The sequence below is a fragment of the Paramisgurnus dabryanus genome, chromosome 5 (genome assembly GCF_030506205.2).
Source record: "Paramisgurnus dabryanus chromosome 5, PD_genome_1.1, whole genome shotgun sequence".
In the NCBI taxonomy this organism is placed as follows: Eukaryota; Metazoa; Chordata; class Actinopteri; order Cypriniformes; family Cobitidae; genus Paramisgurnus; species Paramisgurnus dabryanus.
This window is the reverse complement of record NC_133341.1, coordinates 40,790,195-40,809,181: the sequence shown is the minus strand read 5'-3', so window position 1 is coordinate 40,809,181 and position 18,987 is coordinate 40,790,195. Positions and strand designations below refer to the sequence as shown.

The 18,987-nt window shown below is 37.3% G+C and overlaps 1 protein-coding gene across 1 annotated transcript in view; it reads right to left on the bottom strand.

Moving 5' to 3' along the window:
* The window catches only part of ap2b1 (adaptor related protein complex 2 subunit beta 1), a 49,347-nt gene that overhangs the window by 7,089 nt on the left and 23,271 nt on the right, over positions 1–18,987 (bottom strand). Inside the window, exons 17-21 of the mRNA XM_065284183.1 lie at positions 17,577–17,722; positions 12,484–12,613; positions 8,296–8,380; positions 8,029–8,115; positions 448–602 (exon numbers count right to left, since the gene is read on the bottom strand). Of these exons, the coding sequence (XP_065140255.1) occupies positions 448–602; positions 8,029–8,115; positions 8,296–8,380; positions 12,484–12,613; positions 17,577–17,722 (603 nt within the window). The remainder of the gene's footprint in view (positions 1–447; positions 603–8,028; positions 8,116–8,295; positions 8,381–12,483; positions 12,614–17,576; positions 17,723–18,987) is intronic.

Here is an 18,987-nt window from a genome sequence, read left to right as displayed (position 1 = left end):
CAAGTATTAATAACTAATCCAGATGAATTCAAAAGAGCCTTTGATTAAATATAACGGCAGTGGGGCTTAAAAACCAAGAATCAATAATGGTGTAGTGGGACAAGCTTTTTATAGCATGTTTTCTTGTTATTTCATGTGTTGGAGAACTCAAGCAGAAGATATTGCCTTCAGGGTCAGTCATTTATCAGGCTATACGAGATTGATCTCCAGAGCTCTTTGACGGCCGAGACCACTGAATTACATTACAATGATTGGTGTGGTGTGTGTATAGAAAGAAGAACTAGATTTTTGTATTCTGTCACAATATGGTCTCTTGACAATGTCAACAGCTTTCTGTTTGTCAGGGGACAAGATTTGTTGTCTTTTTGCGTCAAATTGGCAAGCGTCTCTCGAGTCAGACTTCATTTGAATACAAAACTGCTGAATGTGTGCACTTTGAGGGATTACCGTGTAATTAGGATTGCCAGGTTGTATGCGGAGTTCAGCGAGGATCCAGATCCCGTTGGTGAGTTTGAGCGACTGGTACAGCATGTCCTGGCCTTCCACGTTCCTCTTGGCAATGGTGTAGACGTTGTTGTTTTGCAGTTTGCCCGACACCGTATCTGCCAATACCACAGACACATGGTTTACTCATCAAGATATGCACAGAAACCAAACTCTTCTTATCAGCTATAAATAAGAAAATCTCAATAAACGGTTGGATTCTCACTTTTTGTTTTCTATCATAACAGGAAATTAGTCTTTAGTTCATTTTCAAACAGTTGCATCTCGGCCAAATATTGTCCTATCCTAACCAAGCTTATTTTTCAGTCTTCAGATGATTTATAAATCTCCATTTCAAAAAATTGACCCTTATGACTGCTTTTGTGGTCCAGGGTCACATAGGTATTCTAGTAAAGTGACTATTGTATAATTATATCTTATGCTTTATTTACAGTTACCTTGGTATTTTAGTGTTGATTTTATTAGTACCAACAATTAAAGTTTTTACAAACATACTTTAAAATAAAATATTACTGGTGTGCATCTTGAAACAAAACAATGGCGCTGATATATGTTAGGATGTCAGTACAAGATGTTTTTCAATTTAGAAGTTTAAACATGCATTTTAAGCCAAGTTTGCAACCCTCATAAATGGAGTCGTTTGTAAACACTGCAGACCCTGTTTTAGTTTGAGAACTCTGGGGTTGCGCTGCAGTGTAGATGAAAGTAGAAAGATGTTCATAACGTGACATTATGTGATCATTTTCAAAGTAAAAATAATTTTATTCAGTTAAATAAAGGGTTTGCAATGGAGCTTTTGCCCAAAATAGTAAACATAGTGCAACCAACTATTATAAATGCTATATCAAAAAGTTTTCCTCTTGGATCCTAATGGAGAAAATGTCCATTTTATATTCATGTTTGAGTTTATATTTATGTTTTTTTATATTGTTGTAATGTTGTTTATATTTTGTTTCAATTAAATTAGCTTATTACGAAAGACAGACATAATTTTAAACATCATATATTGGGCGTTGTAATGCATTGAAGGCCAATAGGATGGTAGAAATTGAGTAATTTTTCGACCACTTAATAAGTTTTGTTTGCTTCTTTAAAACGAATTTTGTTTCATATAATTTGTTTCTTAATTTTAATCAATGTTTTGTTAATAAGTTTTGTGAATGTAAATAAATAAGAATAATAAAAGGAACAACGTGCATCTCATCAATGTGCAACAAATACAAACCACTGCAATATGCTTCCGCATCCTTGAAAAAAAGCCAAAACATTTTGTGTTACCTTTTGTGATAATATCGCTGTTGTTTTATTGATGTGCAAAATCATATTATTGAGTATATAATTTGCTTTTCGAAAAAAAAAATCATTTGCATGCGCATTCAGAGCATGATGTAGCAGCACATTTAATTGCGGCGAGTGTATGAGTGTATGCAAAAATCAACATCATATTAATTTTTAATATTTTAGCCGATCACACACAGGTAAAGGGAAGTTACTAGTGATGCACCGATGTATCGGCCGCCGATATTTATTGGCCAATTTTTGATGAATTTGAAACCATCGGCATATCGGCAATAGCACGAGAAAGGCCGATACCGATTGTTTATTAATTAACTGCAAAAAGAAATCCATTATATTTAAAAAAAATTGTTAATGTTAATGTCAAAAACCACCTTTGAAGGTTGTCATGCTGTCTTATTATATTTGTTTTAGCTTAATTTGTGCCTCTCTTATTATGTTGGTCAGTTGAATGTTAATTAGATCCAATTCATGTTCAGTAAAAATAATTTGATGCAGAAATAAACTAGCTAATAGACCAACTGTATAATATTGTATACAAGTGTTTAATATCAGTATCGGCATCGGCCAGAAGTTGTCTGTTTAAATCGCTATCGGCGCATCCCTAGAAGTTACTTAAAGTTATTTGGTGGTTTTCTGATGAATATTTTCACTAGATCACCCATATGAACTATTTTTAACATAACAGCACAGGCCTGTCACCAAGAGGGGGGGCATTAGGGGGCCGTGCCCCCCCAGATGACACAGCGTGCCCCCCTAATCATATGGTCAAACTTCTTATTAAAGGTAAAAAAGGATTGTTTTCATTTTAAAATGCCGTTTTAAAACGCAAATCTTTAAATGTAAACACCACCTTAGTCTAGGACTTGTATAAGCCCTGTCCGGGAAACCGCCCCAAGTGTTTTTATGGTGAGATAAAACATGCTCTTATAGAGTCAAACATATCCCAGAACACCATTTCCAAGGGGTACACAATTAGGGTTGTGTCGATATCGTCCATCGTGAAGGTTGATTGACATCACGATGGAGAGACACCAATGTGATGCCACGCCCCCTCCCCACTCCGCTGCGAGTCGACATACACTAACTTTCTGCTATCGACTATAGTTAACCTAAAATCTTTGCAGGAATTGCTCTATAAATTAAATTGAAAATATACCTAATGCATATATGCTATTTTAAATACTGTAGTCTTGCCCGAGAGTGACGTGTGTTAGTCTTTGAAAATATACTGTCAGGCATTTGATCTTGACATTGCTAGAATCTTGTCTTTTACATGTTGTACATTTAACTTAAAATAATCAATTTTGTACAAGAAAACAGCCCATACTAATCATTTATTAATAGCCTATTGTAGTGTCTCGGGAGATCATGCTCATCGTCACATAGCTATGAGGCTATACGGCACTGAAGCGGCAGTTTAAGATATAATTCACCGAACGCCAAGAACAAGAAAACGGGAACAACACTCCGACCGAAACGCGGGATTTACATACACAGACCATGTTTAAATTTCGATGTTTCTGGCCAGAAATACCAACTTGTTAACTTTGTCTAATTTTAATAAGCTGCGGATTGAAGTGCTGGCTGCTCCCCGCGGTGCTGAAGACACGCTCTGACGGAGTACTGGTGGCACATCTGCACAGATATTTATGTGCAACCTATTGGAAAGCGCGGAGGAGTCATTGGGTTAGTAAAATAATTTATTATAGCTTTTAATTAGAAGAAAATAATATTTATGTACAGAGATATTTTTATGTGCATCCCATTAGAAAGAGTCATTAGTTGGGTTATAAAATAACGAAATTATAGCTTTTAAGTACGAAATAGTATTTATGTAAAGATATATATTAAAATAAAAGTGCACAACTCTTCTTAAGTGGAAGTAATTAAAGGAACAGTATGTAAGAAATTTATATCAATTAATCATTAAATGGCCCTGAAATGTCACTAGACATTAAGAAATAATTTTCATTTCAAATACTTATATCACTCACAACAGCGGTCTGGCCAGGATATTATCATTTAAAAAGTGGAGTTGCAGCCCTCAACTGATGTTTATGTTGTCGTTTGGTATATTGGCCACCAGCTGTGTGATTGCAGTACCAGTTTTAGCCACACGTTTTGTGATTGCAATACCAGTTTTGGCCACAATCCTACATACTGTTCCTTTAAGTAAAATAACGAATAATAATTATATATAAACGAAAAATTAAAATACCCCCGCCTAACGATATCATCGTCCATCGCGATGGTAACGTAACCATCGTCAACTGCCAATTGATGGTACATCGCCCAACCCTATACACAATAACCCTGTGTCAAAATCCCGAAAAAACACACTAATATAAGTGTTAATGCATCAACATACACCAACAAACTGTTTTCTACTTAGTGAAAAGCTTAAAGGAAAAACTATCGGCAGCACATTTTTTTTGATAATACTCCCATTCCAAAATGTATAGATTACATGGCCGAGTGCACTGTGTATCATTAGTGATACAACTTTTTAAAATACAATCCTAAATAAAAACAATACCATCTTAAAATAGGAAACAACACACAGCTCACCGTGGCATTCTATTCTAGGGCACTACACTACTATGACAAATTACTGCATGTACCTAAATGTCCTAAAACCTGTTATACATCATTTCTATGAAAGCCTTGACCCTGGATGATGCCAATCTGGAGTCAGACAGTCCCAACCGTATCACGGAAATCTGGAAGCGTCAGAGAGCAGAAAACGAGAAAATGATGAAATCTCTGGCAAGCATACAAATAAGAGGATGGGTGCAAGTAATTTCAAATAAACATTAAGTAAAAGGACACAATGAAGTGCCTGAAAAGAGACGATAGATTGGGAAAATAAAAAGCCTTGAACGTTGATGAAAAATATAGAAAATATACAGGTAGAAGGACAGTCATTGGTTATATAAGCCACAAAATCAGGCGATGGCAGCTGGTGTCACCCTCATGTGGAGCGTGCTGTGCTTGACTGGCTAAAGAGCTTCAGTTCACAGTGGGTGTGCAAACTACTGCTGTCAATCATGCGAGTCTGCCTTTAAATATGTATTACTAACAGAAAGGTTCCCGATAATAGAGGAGACAGGACTCTTGTGACATTTTTCGAGTTTGTCCAAATGTGTGTGGTTGTCAGGGGTGTCCTGCTCGGTTGGTGGTGCATTGCTATGGTTTGACTCTTTTACGTGTTATATAAAATGCATTAATATGCAAGTTAATGAGGTTTGTAAGCCGATGCAATAAGCTGTAAAACTAATTAGTGATGTTTATTTTCTGCAGAATTAGGCAGTTAAATTATTCGTCATTAAAAATCGATCGAGAGTTTTTCAACCTACTGCTCCCAATATTGCCAAAATAAGCTCCAAGCATCGTTCCTGCATCCTGATTATGAATAAACCAGTTGAATTATAAATGAAACCTTTCCACTACATAATTCTCAAAATTCTGTAATTTATAAATAATAGAAATGGACACTGAAAATGGAAAATGAATGCGATTATAACTTGCTCTTGCTTGTGTTTTCAATTATATTCATTTTTATAAATGTTATTCAAGTCGTGGCATGTAAGCCAATCAGCATCTCTACATCCTATTCATGGCATTTCCTACCAAACACAGTCTGAAGAAAAATATAATCAAACTACTTAAAGATAGCTGTTTTTATGGATGTGATGACCAGCATGCAATAGCTTTATGTGCACGAACAAAATCCTGCAAACCTTCCAACCCCCCTATCCCTATGGTCTGCCGCGGTACGCTCCAATTTCCACCAGGTTGATGAATACAAATGTAACTAATCAGCTTTGAAACAAACCAGTTCAGTCTGTGCACAAAGCACACATTTTTACATTGCAAACAGACACCATTTAAAAAGACCAATAAAAAAATAGAAATACCGTATGTTTATTTATTGTCAACCTTCTTGAATTTCAATTTAATGGATATTCAACACTTATTTTGTAAAAAAAAGGTACATTTTAATGCTGAGGTGCTTAATATATTAGGTATAAATATAACATTAATACCTAATGTGTTATGCACTCAATATGGTAAAATGCAGTGGCACCTTTTCCTTAAATTTTATGATTAAACACAATTTTGTGTTAATAACTGAATCATATTTAGAGCACTAAATACCATAAATAGATTAATTTTTTTTATAACAGCAGGGTTAGAGTGAACGTTTCCATGACTTGAGTTCATAATTATTATAAAATATTTGTAAAATAATTTATGTCATCGGCGCAGATAGCCCCGCACTGACATATAGAACAAGTGTGCTTACGACAACCCGAGTTCGATTCCCATCTTCTCTGTCGATCCCGCTCCCCTAACTCCACCCAATACTTTCCTGTCTACTCTGCACTGTCCTGTCCAAAAAAAGGCACAAAAGCTCCCCCTCACAAAAAAATCATTTATGCCAAAAAAAGTAAACAAAAATTATGGGAAATTACACTCACTAATTTCACTATAAAGGAGTTATTAAATACAGAAATGTCCATGAATTCTCCATTCAAACTTTTTCAACTTGATGCTACATTTAAATTCCTTGACATTCCTGAGTTTTTCAAAAATTATTCAGGGGCAGGTACCGTAATGTGTCTTCTAAGAGCTATCACAGTAAAAGCAGCTTTTTTAAGTTACAATAACCACTAACTCATTCTTCAAAAGCCAAACACCTCAAGGTGAAAAAAGCAAGTCTTATGGTGGGTTTACACCAGACGTGAGTAGATTACATACAAAGTCAATGCAAAAACGCGATTAGACGTGTGCTCGCGTGGGCCGTTGCAAATGATGCGATATGGGTGGCGCGTTTGCCGCGAAAAACACGTGCTATTCGCCTAAAATATTCAACTCGAGCGAAAAATTTGCATGCCATGAAGTTAAATCCCATGAGTAATCTAGAGCGAGTAGCGCGATGCCCCGCGTTTGGTGTGTAGGTAGCATTATGCTGCATTCAGATCAGCCGCGGTAGAGGTGTCAAGCGCGAGTGGTTTCAAGTCAATGTGAAAACGCGTTGACGTGTGTCTGGAGGTCTTGCGGTGCGAATGAGGCATTTAGCGCGGCGCGGTAGATGCCATTCCACCTCATTCACGCGTCTAGTTTGAACTTTGGCGGAAAAACGCGGCGCGTTAAACAATAAGGAGCTTGCTCTAGTAGTGACGTGATAACAGAAAATGAGCAGAGTCGCAGAAGCCCCTCCCATGACGCGAATTTCAGCGTGAATGTCTCGATGACTATAATTTCACTCGCGGCTTTCACGTGCAAATATACAGAGTAAACTCAAAATGTTCAAGCGGCAAACTAAACGCGGTAGATGCGAATTTGACACACCGAAAGCGGCTGGTGTGAACCCACAGTTGAAGTCCCCATGAAATTAAAATGAAAAGCCGAGGAAAGACTAGGGGCCAATTGGCCAAAGGCGGCCCACCAGTCAACTTTATCCGGCCCACCTTTAAAAGATTTCAAATAAGCGTGATTACTTTAAAGCTGTCTGTACCCTGTACATGACTGACGGCCGATAACCCAGAAGTAATTCCCTAAGGAGAGTCGCAAAGGGGCTGAGTGGGGTGCTGACCATCTGCGTAATTTTCATATCCATTTTGAGTTTTGGATACTTAAAAAAAAAATGTGACACATATACTAGTTAAAAGTTAAATGCATATAAAAGATAAAAATAGGGGTAAAAGTTTGGCCTGCATCATATTTAATTTATTTGGCCCTCAAAGGAAAGTGGTTGAAAACACCTGGCTTAGGCTTTCCCCTAGGCATAGAATAATGTAAGACACCATAAACCGTGGTTTAAAAACCGAGGTACGTATTGAACCGTGGACTTACTGTATTGTTGCATCCCTAATAAACACCACTGATGATTAGAAAAAAGACTAAACCTGCTGCATACACACAAACATAACATCAATGTTATCCTTGTTTTTAATCTGTATTATATCTAAATACGGAATCTATTAGACTTTATTTGAATACAACCTTGGCACTCAAAAGCTGTCAAATGCGGCTTTGCTGGACTGCCAAAAAAAAGAAAACAAAAAGGGAGGGTGTTTTCAATAGTTCAGCACTGACTTCCTGTTTCAGTTAAAATGACAAAATGACGTCACTACATTAAATAATGCTGCACGTTCCACTAGACCTCAGTGGGCCTTTAAATCATGAACCACAGGTTTATTTAGAAATGAATAATCTCACCTGCGTTTAAGTGGCAGTCTTTGATCTGATATTGCAGTTCATTCTCATTAGGAATGTCTTTCCATGTGGCCAGAAACACCTGACGCTCTGTTGGGTAAAGAAGAGGTGTCAGAAAACAGTCAGGTTAAAGCTCATCTATGATCGTAACTGGAAAATGTCTCATTTTGTGTCTATCACTGTACTCATATTTAAACCAAAATAAAAACCTCAATAAAAAGCTCATAAAAAATGTCTATATTGTGTACTGTATGCGTGAAGTGCTCTTACCCATTTTGCCGTCCTCCACAAAGAAGACACTTAGAGGGATCAGCGTGCTGAAGTAGAAGACATCGATATTGTTTTTCACAGCCACCTGCAATAAGAAGGTGCAATAAGATTTTCTACCGCATCAGAGGTTGAAAAATATCTCTTGGAATCAACATGGAATAAGAGCTTTCAACTACATGGAAAAATAACGTTTGGCATGCAACAGATGGGATGAGTGGTAAAATCAATGACCGCTGCCATTCTAATAAGATCTTTCATATTTCTCACTACATAAAATAAATTATTAAAAACTGAGACATCCATAGATATCCAATGAATAAATTAAACTTTGAATAAGCTCTATTTTTAAACATGCATTGTGTTTATTTATTTTTTAGGGAGGGAGATCATTTACAAGCTCAGACAGAATCTGCAGACTATTTACCATTTTTACATGGACTCAGGGAGGAAGATGCATTGGTCTGCATCTTATTTTTTGCCTGCCATAGGAGTTATATAGCTGTAGATGTGTTGTGGCAGCATGTAGTGGATTATGCCACTGAAATTTTAATAAATGTCTATGTAAAGGTTTTCCTGAAATGAATGAATAAATGAACCAATGATAAGAAGAACATGGCGACTTCAGGAAACTTTGAATTCTGATCAAACGATGATCAACGATATTTTGACCTTGATCAAAGCAGTTACTAAAGCAATAAACCCCAAGAAGCAGTGGGTTACCAGTGCATTTTATAACAGCTAAGTAGCGATGTTAGGCACAACGCGAAGCGGAGTGCCTAAAACCCCCTAAGCTGTTATAAAATGCACTGGTAACCCAATGCTTCGAGGGGTTTATTGCGTTTATAAAACAATTACTTCATATGCATAACGTTAGCGGGATTTTATCATGGCTTAGAACGCGTTTCAACCAATCAGAATGAAGAACCAGAACCGCCCGTTTTATAATAGTACTTCGTCTAGAAATAAAATGATTATTTCGACTTTGTATTGTATTGTATTTTGCAAAAAAAATGTGTAGTTAAAAAATACCCATATTTAAGAGTTTATAAGCTGAAAAAAAAAATAAAGATAGGATGAAACGTTTTTTTACCCATTTTGTTTGTTTGTTTATTGTTTGTTTGAACACAGAGTGTTTGTTCTTTTATTTAATATATTTGTATGTTTATATATTTTTAGAAGAAAATTTTCCTGGTAGGCATTTTGTGAAACTTTTGTGCAAATCACAAAAAATGCTTGCAGGCAACTTTTTAAAAAATGTCTGGGGGGGAATGAGTTGAGTGTTATTAAGATTTGTCAGATTAAAGTTTAAAATATGTTCAAACAAAATTATCCTATAGCCTGCTACAAACAATTTAAGCGATCTTGACAATCACATTGTGCGACATGGATCTAAAAAAAACTTGGGATAGGCGAGTATGTAAACTGTATAATGATGACACCCACTATTCATAGGTCTAATGGGAGGGGTTCTAGCGGACCAATCACAGTGCTTGCGGTCCGCTTAAAGCGGGCGTGTTGTTAATTATACGGACACTTTGTTAAAATATTAGACAATCTTTGATCCTAAGACCGTGAATCTCTCTCACTATCTGCGTTTCCATTAGCTTTTAAAGTGCGCAAAATTACATTAAAAATACGGTCAATGGAAACATGTAAATTTTGCAAAATCTCCTATATATTGCAAAAAAAGTGTTTATGCTCGCATGAGGTAGTTTTCAGGAAATTCGTAAAAAGGTGTATTTTGCAAAAATGCAATGGAAAGAGTTTATTCGCATGCAAATAAGTCACATTATTATTATTTGAAGATGACGCGGTATGTACGAAAACCTCCCAAAAACACCCCGATATGGGTCTGCTCCCAAGTATAATGCTGTGTTCAGACCAGCCGCGGTAGAGGCGTCAAGCGCGAGTGATTTCAATGTTAGTCAATGTAAAGACTTGCTGAATCGCGTCTGGAGGTCTCACGGCGCGAATTAGGAGTTTAGTGCGCCATGGTAGACGCAATTCCGCCTCATTCGCACGTCTAGTTCACTAGAAATGGCGCGTTGTCGCGGGAAATGAGCAAGTTAAAAAATTGGAACGTGGAAAAACGTAACCAATCAGGAGCTTGCTCTAGTAGTGACGTGATTACAGAAAGCGAGCAAAGTCGCAGAAGCCCTCCCATGACGCAACTTTCCACGTGTATGTCTCGATAACTAGAATTTTACACCTGTTTTTCATGCGTGAATGAAGCGAGTTAACTCAAAATGTTCAAGCGTCAAACTAGACGCGGGAGACGTGAATTTGACGCCTCAAACGCGGCTGGTGTGAACCCACGGTAAGAGGCTTTCCTTAACTTTTCCTTGGCTTTTTTCCTTGGCTTTTTTTGTTTTTGATTTAAAACAATGTACTATTACCTCCAAGAAACACCTCATACGTTGCCGCTCCTAAGTATAAGGGGCTTTCCTTGGCATTAATGTTTCGATAACACTCCTACGTCTCCTTCGGTTAAAAATAATTGCTAGTGCAGTGTAAGTAAACCTACCAACATCAGTCAACGTGAAGTTTGGAATAACTTATCGCAGGAGTAAAATCTACTTTCAGGTCGCACATCATCGATAAATGGAAATGCTGTCATTTCTAAGTAGTCTTTTGTCGACTTAAAAAAATAACCCTTAAGTTTTCTGCAAATCTGCAATGGTAAAGCAGCTACTGTATGACGGAGGACTAGTTTAGTAGCTACGAACATAGAAATCTTCACAACTGATTGGCAATGGCCAGCTTTTATCTGGGAAAAATTTAAAGCGATAGTTCACCCAAAAATGAAAATAATGTCATTAATGACTCACCGTCATGTCGTTCCAAACCCGTAAGACCTCCGTTCATCTTTGGAAACACAGTTTAAGATGTTTTAGATTTAGTCTGAGAGCTTTCTGACCCTCTATGGAAAATCTATGTACGGTATACAGAACCGGAAGATAAGACAATGCTGAATAAAGTCGTAATTTTTGGACCAAAATGTATCTTCGATGCTTAAAAAAATTCTAAATGACCCACTGATGTCAGATGGACTACTTTATAACCTTTCTGGACATGGACAGTATACCGTACATAGGTTTTCAATGGAGGGTCAGAAACTGTAAACATCTTAAACTGTGTCTTATGAGTTTGGACAGCATGAGGGTCATTAATGACGTAATTTTCATGTTTGGGTGAACTATCCCTTTAAGGCAATGTATGCACTGTTATTCAATCATTTTTGGAGATTAGTAACCCAGATCCCATCTGGATTAACTAAATTTGTGGCCAATACATTCTTCAAAATTTCTTCTGTTGTGTTCCAGATATGAAAGAAAAACATATCGATGAAGCAGTTATAAGAGGAATAAGGAATGACGAATGAACTACACTTTTAAAGAAACCACAACCACTTTTAACTTTAATAAAATGATTAAGCCGGTTCACAATGGGGGACACAGTTAGGTCACAGACTCTCCTGCTTTAAACCTTGGATTATGAGAAAGCTGAACTCGTTGACACGTAAGCAATAAACTTGCTGTGGACAGCGCTGTTCACTGCACAGCCAGATGCTTATTCACCTCAACAACTCAACAATGAAGAAAAGGAGAGGGATACAAAACATAAGGGCATCCTAAAAAATGGACAGCAGGGGAAAAAGTGCTTACCAGCAGGGCAACCAGTGGAAGTGGAGGAAAAATGATCGACCATTACAGCTTGTTGTAAATGTTAAGTAACACAGACAGAACCCTGCTGGATGCCCATCTAGAGAAAACCGACACCCGATGAGGCAGAAAAATGTCCCAATGAATCACAACAAGTGATAATGATTCATAATGACTTTTCTGCATGATTGATTAGCGAAATTAGCAGGCTAGACGCCGCTGGCAAGTGCTCATTATTTTAAGTGTTTTAAAGGCATAAAATTGAATGTTCTGCAACTGCTGTTCATACAAATGATCTCAGTGACTAATGAAACGCATTGAGGCTCAGCTGACTAAAATAATCAGAGAGAGAAACATTCCTGCTGGGCAGCACAAAATTCAGGGTTTCGGATGTACGCGGTGAAGACGCTAACGGCATATTTGTAACGTGTCATTTCCTGTGGGAGGATTAATTGAAAGAATGGAACGTGCGTGGGTGCGGATGGGGGCGGAAGAGCGTGAGGCGAACAGCCGAAATGGATCGTACCTGCAGGTTGTTGAGCGGGTCCATTTTCATCACGGGCCCGATGGTGTTGAGAGGGAGGGAGATGTCGATGCTCTGGCTGGGCATCAGTGGGGTGTGAACGGGAAGGGGTGTAGTGGGAATGACTCCAAAACTTTAAAGGGGAAAAGATAAAGCACCATATATCAAAAATCAACATATATCAAAAATCAACATATGTTACAGCACTAGCAAATACAGTATATAAGTTATGCAAGAATCATCAAGCATCATCTATCGGCACAACCCTACAGCAGATTGGCATTTTTCTAACTTTCAGAAGAATCTAATGACATAAATGCAATATAATATACATAACTATATTAACAGTGGTGTATAAAGACCTTACGTAATGACCTGTATTGTTTTTATTACCTTAGAATGAGCCGTTATATAGACAACCGGTCCCCTAACATGGAAGTCGCCATTTTGCGCCGCCATGCTTCTACAGTAGCCCTAAATGGACAAACTGCTCTACGAACCGCAATTTGTCAGTACTGTATTTTGTCTTTGACGACAATATGTTTGTCCTGTGGTGGCTACCGTAGCTTCTCTATGTGTTGCTGTGAACAGTTGACTGCAATTCACAATCTCACTGCTAGATGTCTCAAAAATCTACGCACTGCACCTTTAATAATAAATAACTTATTAAATAATTAAATGTTAGCAATGTAAGAATAACTTTGGAGAAAAACAGTGTGCGAAACATTTGACAGTATGTGATGTGAAACTGGATATAGTATGCGAGAAATAGAATACAAAAAAATCATATTGTGTTTTTTGTGTCGATTGCACAAGTGAAACTAGATGCAGGACAAACATTATAAACACTTATGTTAGTTTGACAGGTTGAGGTGTGTTTCGTAAGCCCGGAGTATAGTCTGTTTTTACGTGTATGCAAACGTACCTGCGCAGTCGAAAACAGCCTTTTGCAAAGTATAGTTAATTTGACTTATGTTCAACGTATGGGCATTGTGACAAAATGCAATGCATCTCGTGGGCTACATACTACATTCTCCTGTTGGTAAATGCATGACCTACATCAGGGATGGGCAACTGGCGGCCCGAGGTAAATTTTAATACGGCCCGCTGGACCATATTATAATTAAAGGAGCGGTGAATCAAAAACTCAATTTTAACTTGATAATTTGTTATATAAGAGGTCATCATACTTAAATGAACATCCTGCAAGTTTCAGAACTGAAAACGTCCGTGCTACTGAATTATAACCGTTTTTGGCACCAAGCCAGTAAAACAAGCCAGTGTGGAATTCGGAAATCTATGACGTCAAAGTAGAATTGAAGCACCGCCCCATAGCCAAATACAAGGACCACTTTTGAAGTCCCGCCCACAGCTTCGCGTGACACACGTGTGTCTCAACAAGTAAATATGTCTTTAAAGATTGACAAATGTAACCAAAATGACTTTTAAATACATTTTTTCTGAGAGACTTTTATTTTGACGCGGTGATCTGTTATGATAGACTGGAAACGCATTTTCGGTTGTGGAAGAACCGCGTGGGAACAACACAGAAGTTAAATACTTTAATTCGGAGGCTTGGAACATAACATTAAATGCCTGGAAAAAGTTTGCTTTTTAAGAAGTTCCAGCTCGTGTGGGGAGTGTTTGTTAACTTTGTGTACACGGATTTATTTGGAAAGAAGTCGATGCTGGATTTGCAGAGAGACTGTGATTAAAAGCACCACTTATATTGGATCTGACAACAATGACACAGCATTATACACAGTAAGACATTTTACTTTATTTAAGTTACTGCGTTTAACTATTGCTTTGTTAGAAGAGATCGCTTGATATGTCTGTTGTAACATCCGTGTCTAAACACGTATGTTTGACTGTTTTATTGTACTAAAAACATTAAACGATTAATAAAGATACACCACTTAACAACACGAATGTAATTTAACGGTAGAAATATACAGTGCTATTTATAAAGAAGGATTTATCAGCCGCAGTTTAGATTCTGATGCCCGTTTACTGTGTTGTATACGGTAATTTAGGCGAGTTACGTTTGAAAGGTCAAACACTCAACAAAGCTTATTTTTTATCATATAACTGTGGTATTTAACATTACGTGAATGTAAAAGCAACCTCACAAGCACAATCAAATTATACAAAGTTATTGATAAGGATTTATTAGCCGCAGTTTAGATTCTGATGCGCGCTTACTGTGTTGTATACGGTAATTTAGTCACGTCGAGTTTTGTTTCTACTTTAATATACGTATTGTCATTTATGTGTATCATATCTAGCACCCAGAATCTTTTGTGGCTCAAACATATTTGTGTTCGGCTGCTATTTTTATCACATTAATGTTTTTAAAACATTTCCCCACATGTAATGACGGGGAATGAAGCCGTCCAATCATAGCAGTGGGTGTTTACGTCCAGGTCTTCAATGCGGCCCGCCCCTTCAAACGAACCATTTCTCCAGACAGCCACTAATCTATGTTACAAAATAGCCTATTACTTATTGTTTTTGATGTTTTTGAATGTAAAAACCACGCGGACATCAGAAGTAGACATCAGGCAACAGTATAAAACAATAAAATCGACAAATTCACCGCCCCTTTAATCAAATACTTTTAAAATGATGATTTTTGTATTCGGACGTAAAACCTCCCAACCAGGAGGGGGCGCTAGGTCCCACGACTCGTCACAGTAAGCATAGTCCCGTGTTTGGGCTTATGTGAAGAAGAGGTCTTCAAGTTCACGGGGTCCGAAAAGCCAAGGTCTGACCCAAGACTCGATCAAGTTCGGATCTAAATGTTTCACGCGTGCCTCGGACACAGGTCGGGTACAATAATCGGGTCTCGGGTTATTTAAAATGAATGTGTTTTTCCCGAACGGACCCGAGAAGCCCTGAACTGTGTGTGTTAATGTCTTTTTCAAACCTCTCTTCTGTTTGCCAAGAGCGCCTAATTACGACATTGTGTGGCTGGCGATATGTACATTTTCGTTGAGACAGACATGTCAGATCATTTTAAATGTACATTTTAGCGGTTACCTTGGTGTCATCGTCATATAAACAAATGGAGCAGCTCGCCAAATTGGTTGCGAGCCCACCAGGGCTGCGACTGCACACACGTCAGTTTACATTCGGGTCCAGTCGGGTTCAAAACAATGCCACATGTTTGAGTGACGGATCGGACTCGAGACACAATTACTCTTAGATTTGAAAGGTAAAATACTTTGTTATTAAAATTTTTATATATTTTGTTTTGAATGTATGTATTATTTATTATTATGTATATTTCTTTTAAATAATTTTGTTCTCTGAGGGCAGGATGAGAAACTCCTCTATACTAATTTAAAACTGCCTTGTTTGTTACAGATGTTAAAGCAATGCAGTTAAGAAGTTTTATCTAAAAATGCTTTGTCCACTGAAAATAAAGTTATGATTTAGAATTAGCATAATTGCAGAGTTTAATAGTAAAAATCTTTAAAGACCGGTTCATTGTATATTGTGGTTTCTTAATAAAGAAAATTAAGAATGATGTAAATTGTGCGTGTGGTTCTGGCCCCCTTGGTATAAAGGAGAAAAATGCTGGCCCTCGTCATTATCAATGTTGCCCATCCCTGACCTACATGTACAATTTACGCAAGGTTTCAAAAATCCAGTGGTGGGTGGACCCCTGTGTACATGTAATAAATGGACTATACTTTGGCCTTAAAGCAAAGTAATGCCTGCCATGGCTTAATGTTTTTATAAAAATGCAAACAGCAGTATTTTAAAGATATAAAAATGCTCAAAAATGTTTATTAATATAATTTATTATTCACTCCACAATGAAATATAAAGCAATATTCTAACTGCAGGCTGTTTAATTCTTTCCCCACTATTAACGAGTTAACTACTCAATTAAGAGAAAAAGCTTCCCTGTCAATGACGATTTTTTCGGCAATCCGTATTTCTGCTACTATCCACCAGGTGCCGCTCTTAACCAACGAATAAAACCCGGAAGTATCCCCTTAGGGCAAACACATCAAACGTGTGTGTTTTGATCCTCGCTCTGAATCTGATCTCTATCAAAAGTCATTGACAAAAATGCAATTATCTTTTTGAAGAAACCTACCAATATTTGAGGAAGAGGAACAAATGAAGGTATGATGAACAAAGCAGAGGGTCTGTTCTTTCATTTGATATATTGTATGTTTTATATTTAAAGACGAACATTTTCTGGAAGGCATTAAACTTTCGTGAAAATCATAAAAAATGCAGGCGCTGGCTGGCAACTTGAAAAAAAAAAAACGCTGGCGGGGAAAGAATTTAGGTCATTTAGCAATATACTCATGTATTAAAATATGTATGATCAGCCAATTCTCTTAACTTGTCTTTGCCGTCTGGGGGAAAAATTCTCATTTTGGACATGTCAATCAGCACTAGGGGTGTAACAATAAATTTGCAGAAGTACCATACACACACATCTCCAAAAAATGCCTATAAGCATATATTTATATTGCTGTTCTTCAAACCTTTTCAGACATTTTTATAATGATAAAGAATATTTATAATGGTTGTTTGATTTTTCAAATGCATGATATAGGCAACTCTACTCACAGTGATTTTATATCGATTAGGACTTCCAACTAAACAAAGAGCCGTGGAACCTAAAAGAGCTATGCATAATATCGCCTTTACGATTCAGAATATATTTGTGCGTGTCGCAATCAGGTGTTCCTCATACGTCTTGAAAAGTGAAGCCTCTGGGTCTTTGATCGCCCCCTGGTGGCTGGCTGCAGTACAAGTCATAAACCCCGCCCTCCCCATGAAAACGAATGTGACTCGGTTCTAAATTAAAAAAATTATTTAACTTCCAATAACATTTTTGAAGTTTGATATCCAGCAGCTCTGCCTTTGGCTCCACTGACGATTCCTTCTGCGCATGCCCTGGCTCCAAACTGACGTTTTTACGTAACATGGCAGCGCCCATTTTTAGCTTTAATTCTTTACAACGGAAGGAATTGACGCCACGTCGTCCATTTTTTTACAGTCTATGGTTGCGATTTATCATTACACCCCTAATCTGCATCTGATATGACAATAAAACAAATACAGACCTGTTTTTGTTGAACTGGACGGCAAAGTCAGTCATGTGCTGCAGGGCTTTGTTGATGAAGGTCATGTCCATGTACATGTGTCCTTGACGTCGAGAGAAGGTTCCAGATATCTCCAGCCCTTTGGCCTTCACTGCTGGCAACCATACCTTTCAAAACCAAAACAATGAATATTTATCATGCCCTCATTTAACAGTTTGTTTGCTTAGGGCTACGAGCCTATCTGTAAGGCTAACTAAAATCATTCTAACGTGAAGGTCATTTTAATACAAAGGAGTCTGACATTTTTCTGGGCTGACTCATACAAGCCCTGTAGCTTATAAGTGAGCTGGCATTTAAAAAGAAAGAAAGCCAGATCATATGGAGTACTTCCCACTTCTATAAGGTCAATTAAAACTACATTAACCAGGACAAATTGCTGTCTGTCCTGATTTACTGAACTATTTTCTATTTCTTTAATGGAGGTCTTAATACTTTGTTCCCTAAAGGAACTGATCGCTATAATTGTATTTATGCAGCTCATAAAGTTAATGCGACTGGTGCAGAACAAGAACAGTCCCAAAATGTATTCTTGTATTCACATGAGAAGGACCCTCATTATCAATTAAATCAATATAAATTAGCGTTTATGAGTTTATGATTTTTGCAAGGTTGTCGCAGTGTATCCTAGGATTGTCTTTAGGGCTGTGCGATTTAGGGAAAATATCTAATTGCGCCTTTTCTGCCAGGAATTGCGATTGCGATTCGATTTGCGATTAAATTTTGTAGCAGATGCAATGTGGATCTGCCTCTTTAGATGGTTAGATCTTACTGATACTGCTTATGGGTCTGGTGATTTAACGGTATTCTTATGTTTTTGTTTTGTTTGTTTGTTTTTGTGAAAATAAGGAAACAAAAACAAAGAAATTAAGAATATAATTAACACTTCTTATTGTATGAAATTTAAAATTGTCTTTAGCTTGGACTAACACTGTAACAGTATTTAAATAAGTGGGTTCATTATAGCTGCAACTTGATAAGTTAAAATATTGAAATGGGTGACTGAGTTTTACTAGAAATATTTGAATGCATGATTGTTTTTTTGTAAACAAAGAACTGTAATACTCAACTTCATAACTATCAAAATATTAAATAGATACATTTGGGATTTTTAAAATTAATATAAAATCCAAATGCGTTCAATGACATGTCATTTAATTCAAGTGACATTAGCAACCCAGTTAAATTGTATTTTAGTTTGTTTTAAATACGGAGCCAGGCTTGTAAGCATTGTTGGGCGGGTGTGTTTGTAAAGTTTTATCGCATCATACGTTTTGGGAGACGCGGGCGTGAAGACTTGCGATGCGGACTTGCGGAGACAGGCGTGAGTATTTAATAAGCTTAGAGATACAGGCTGCGCGTGTGCGTCAAGTTT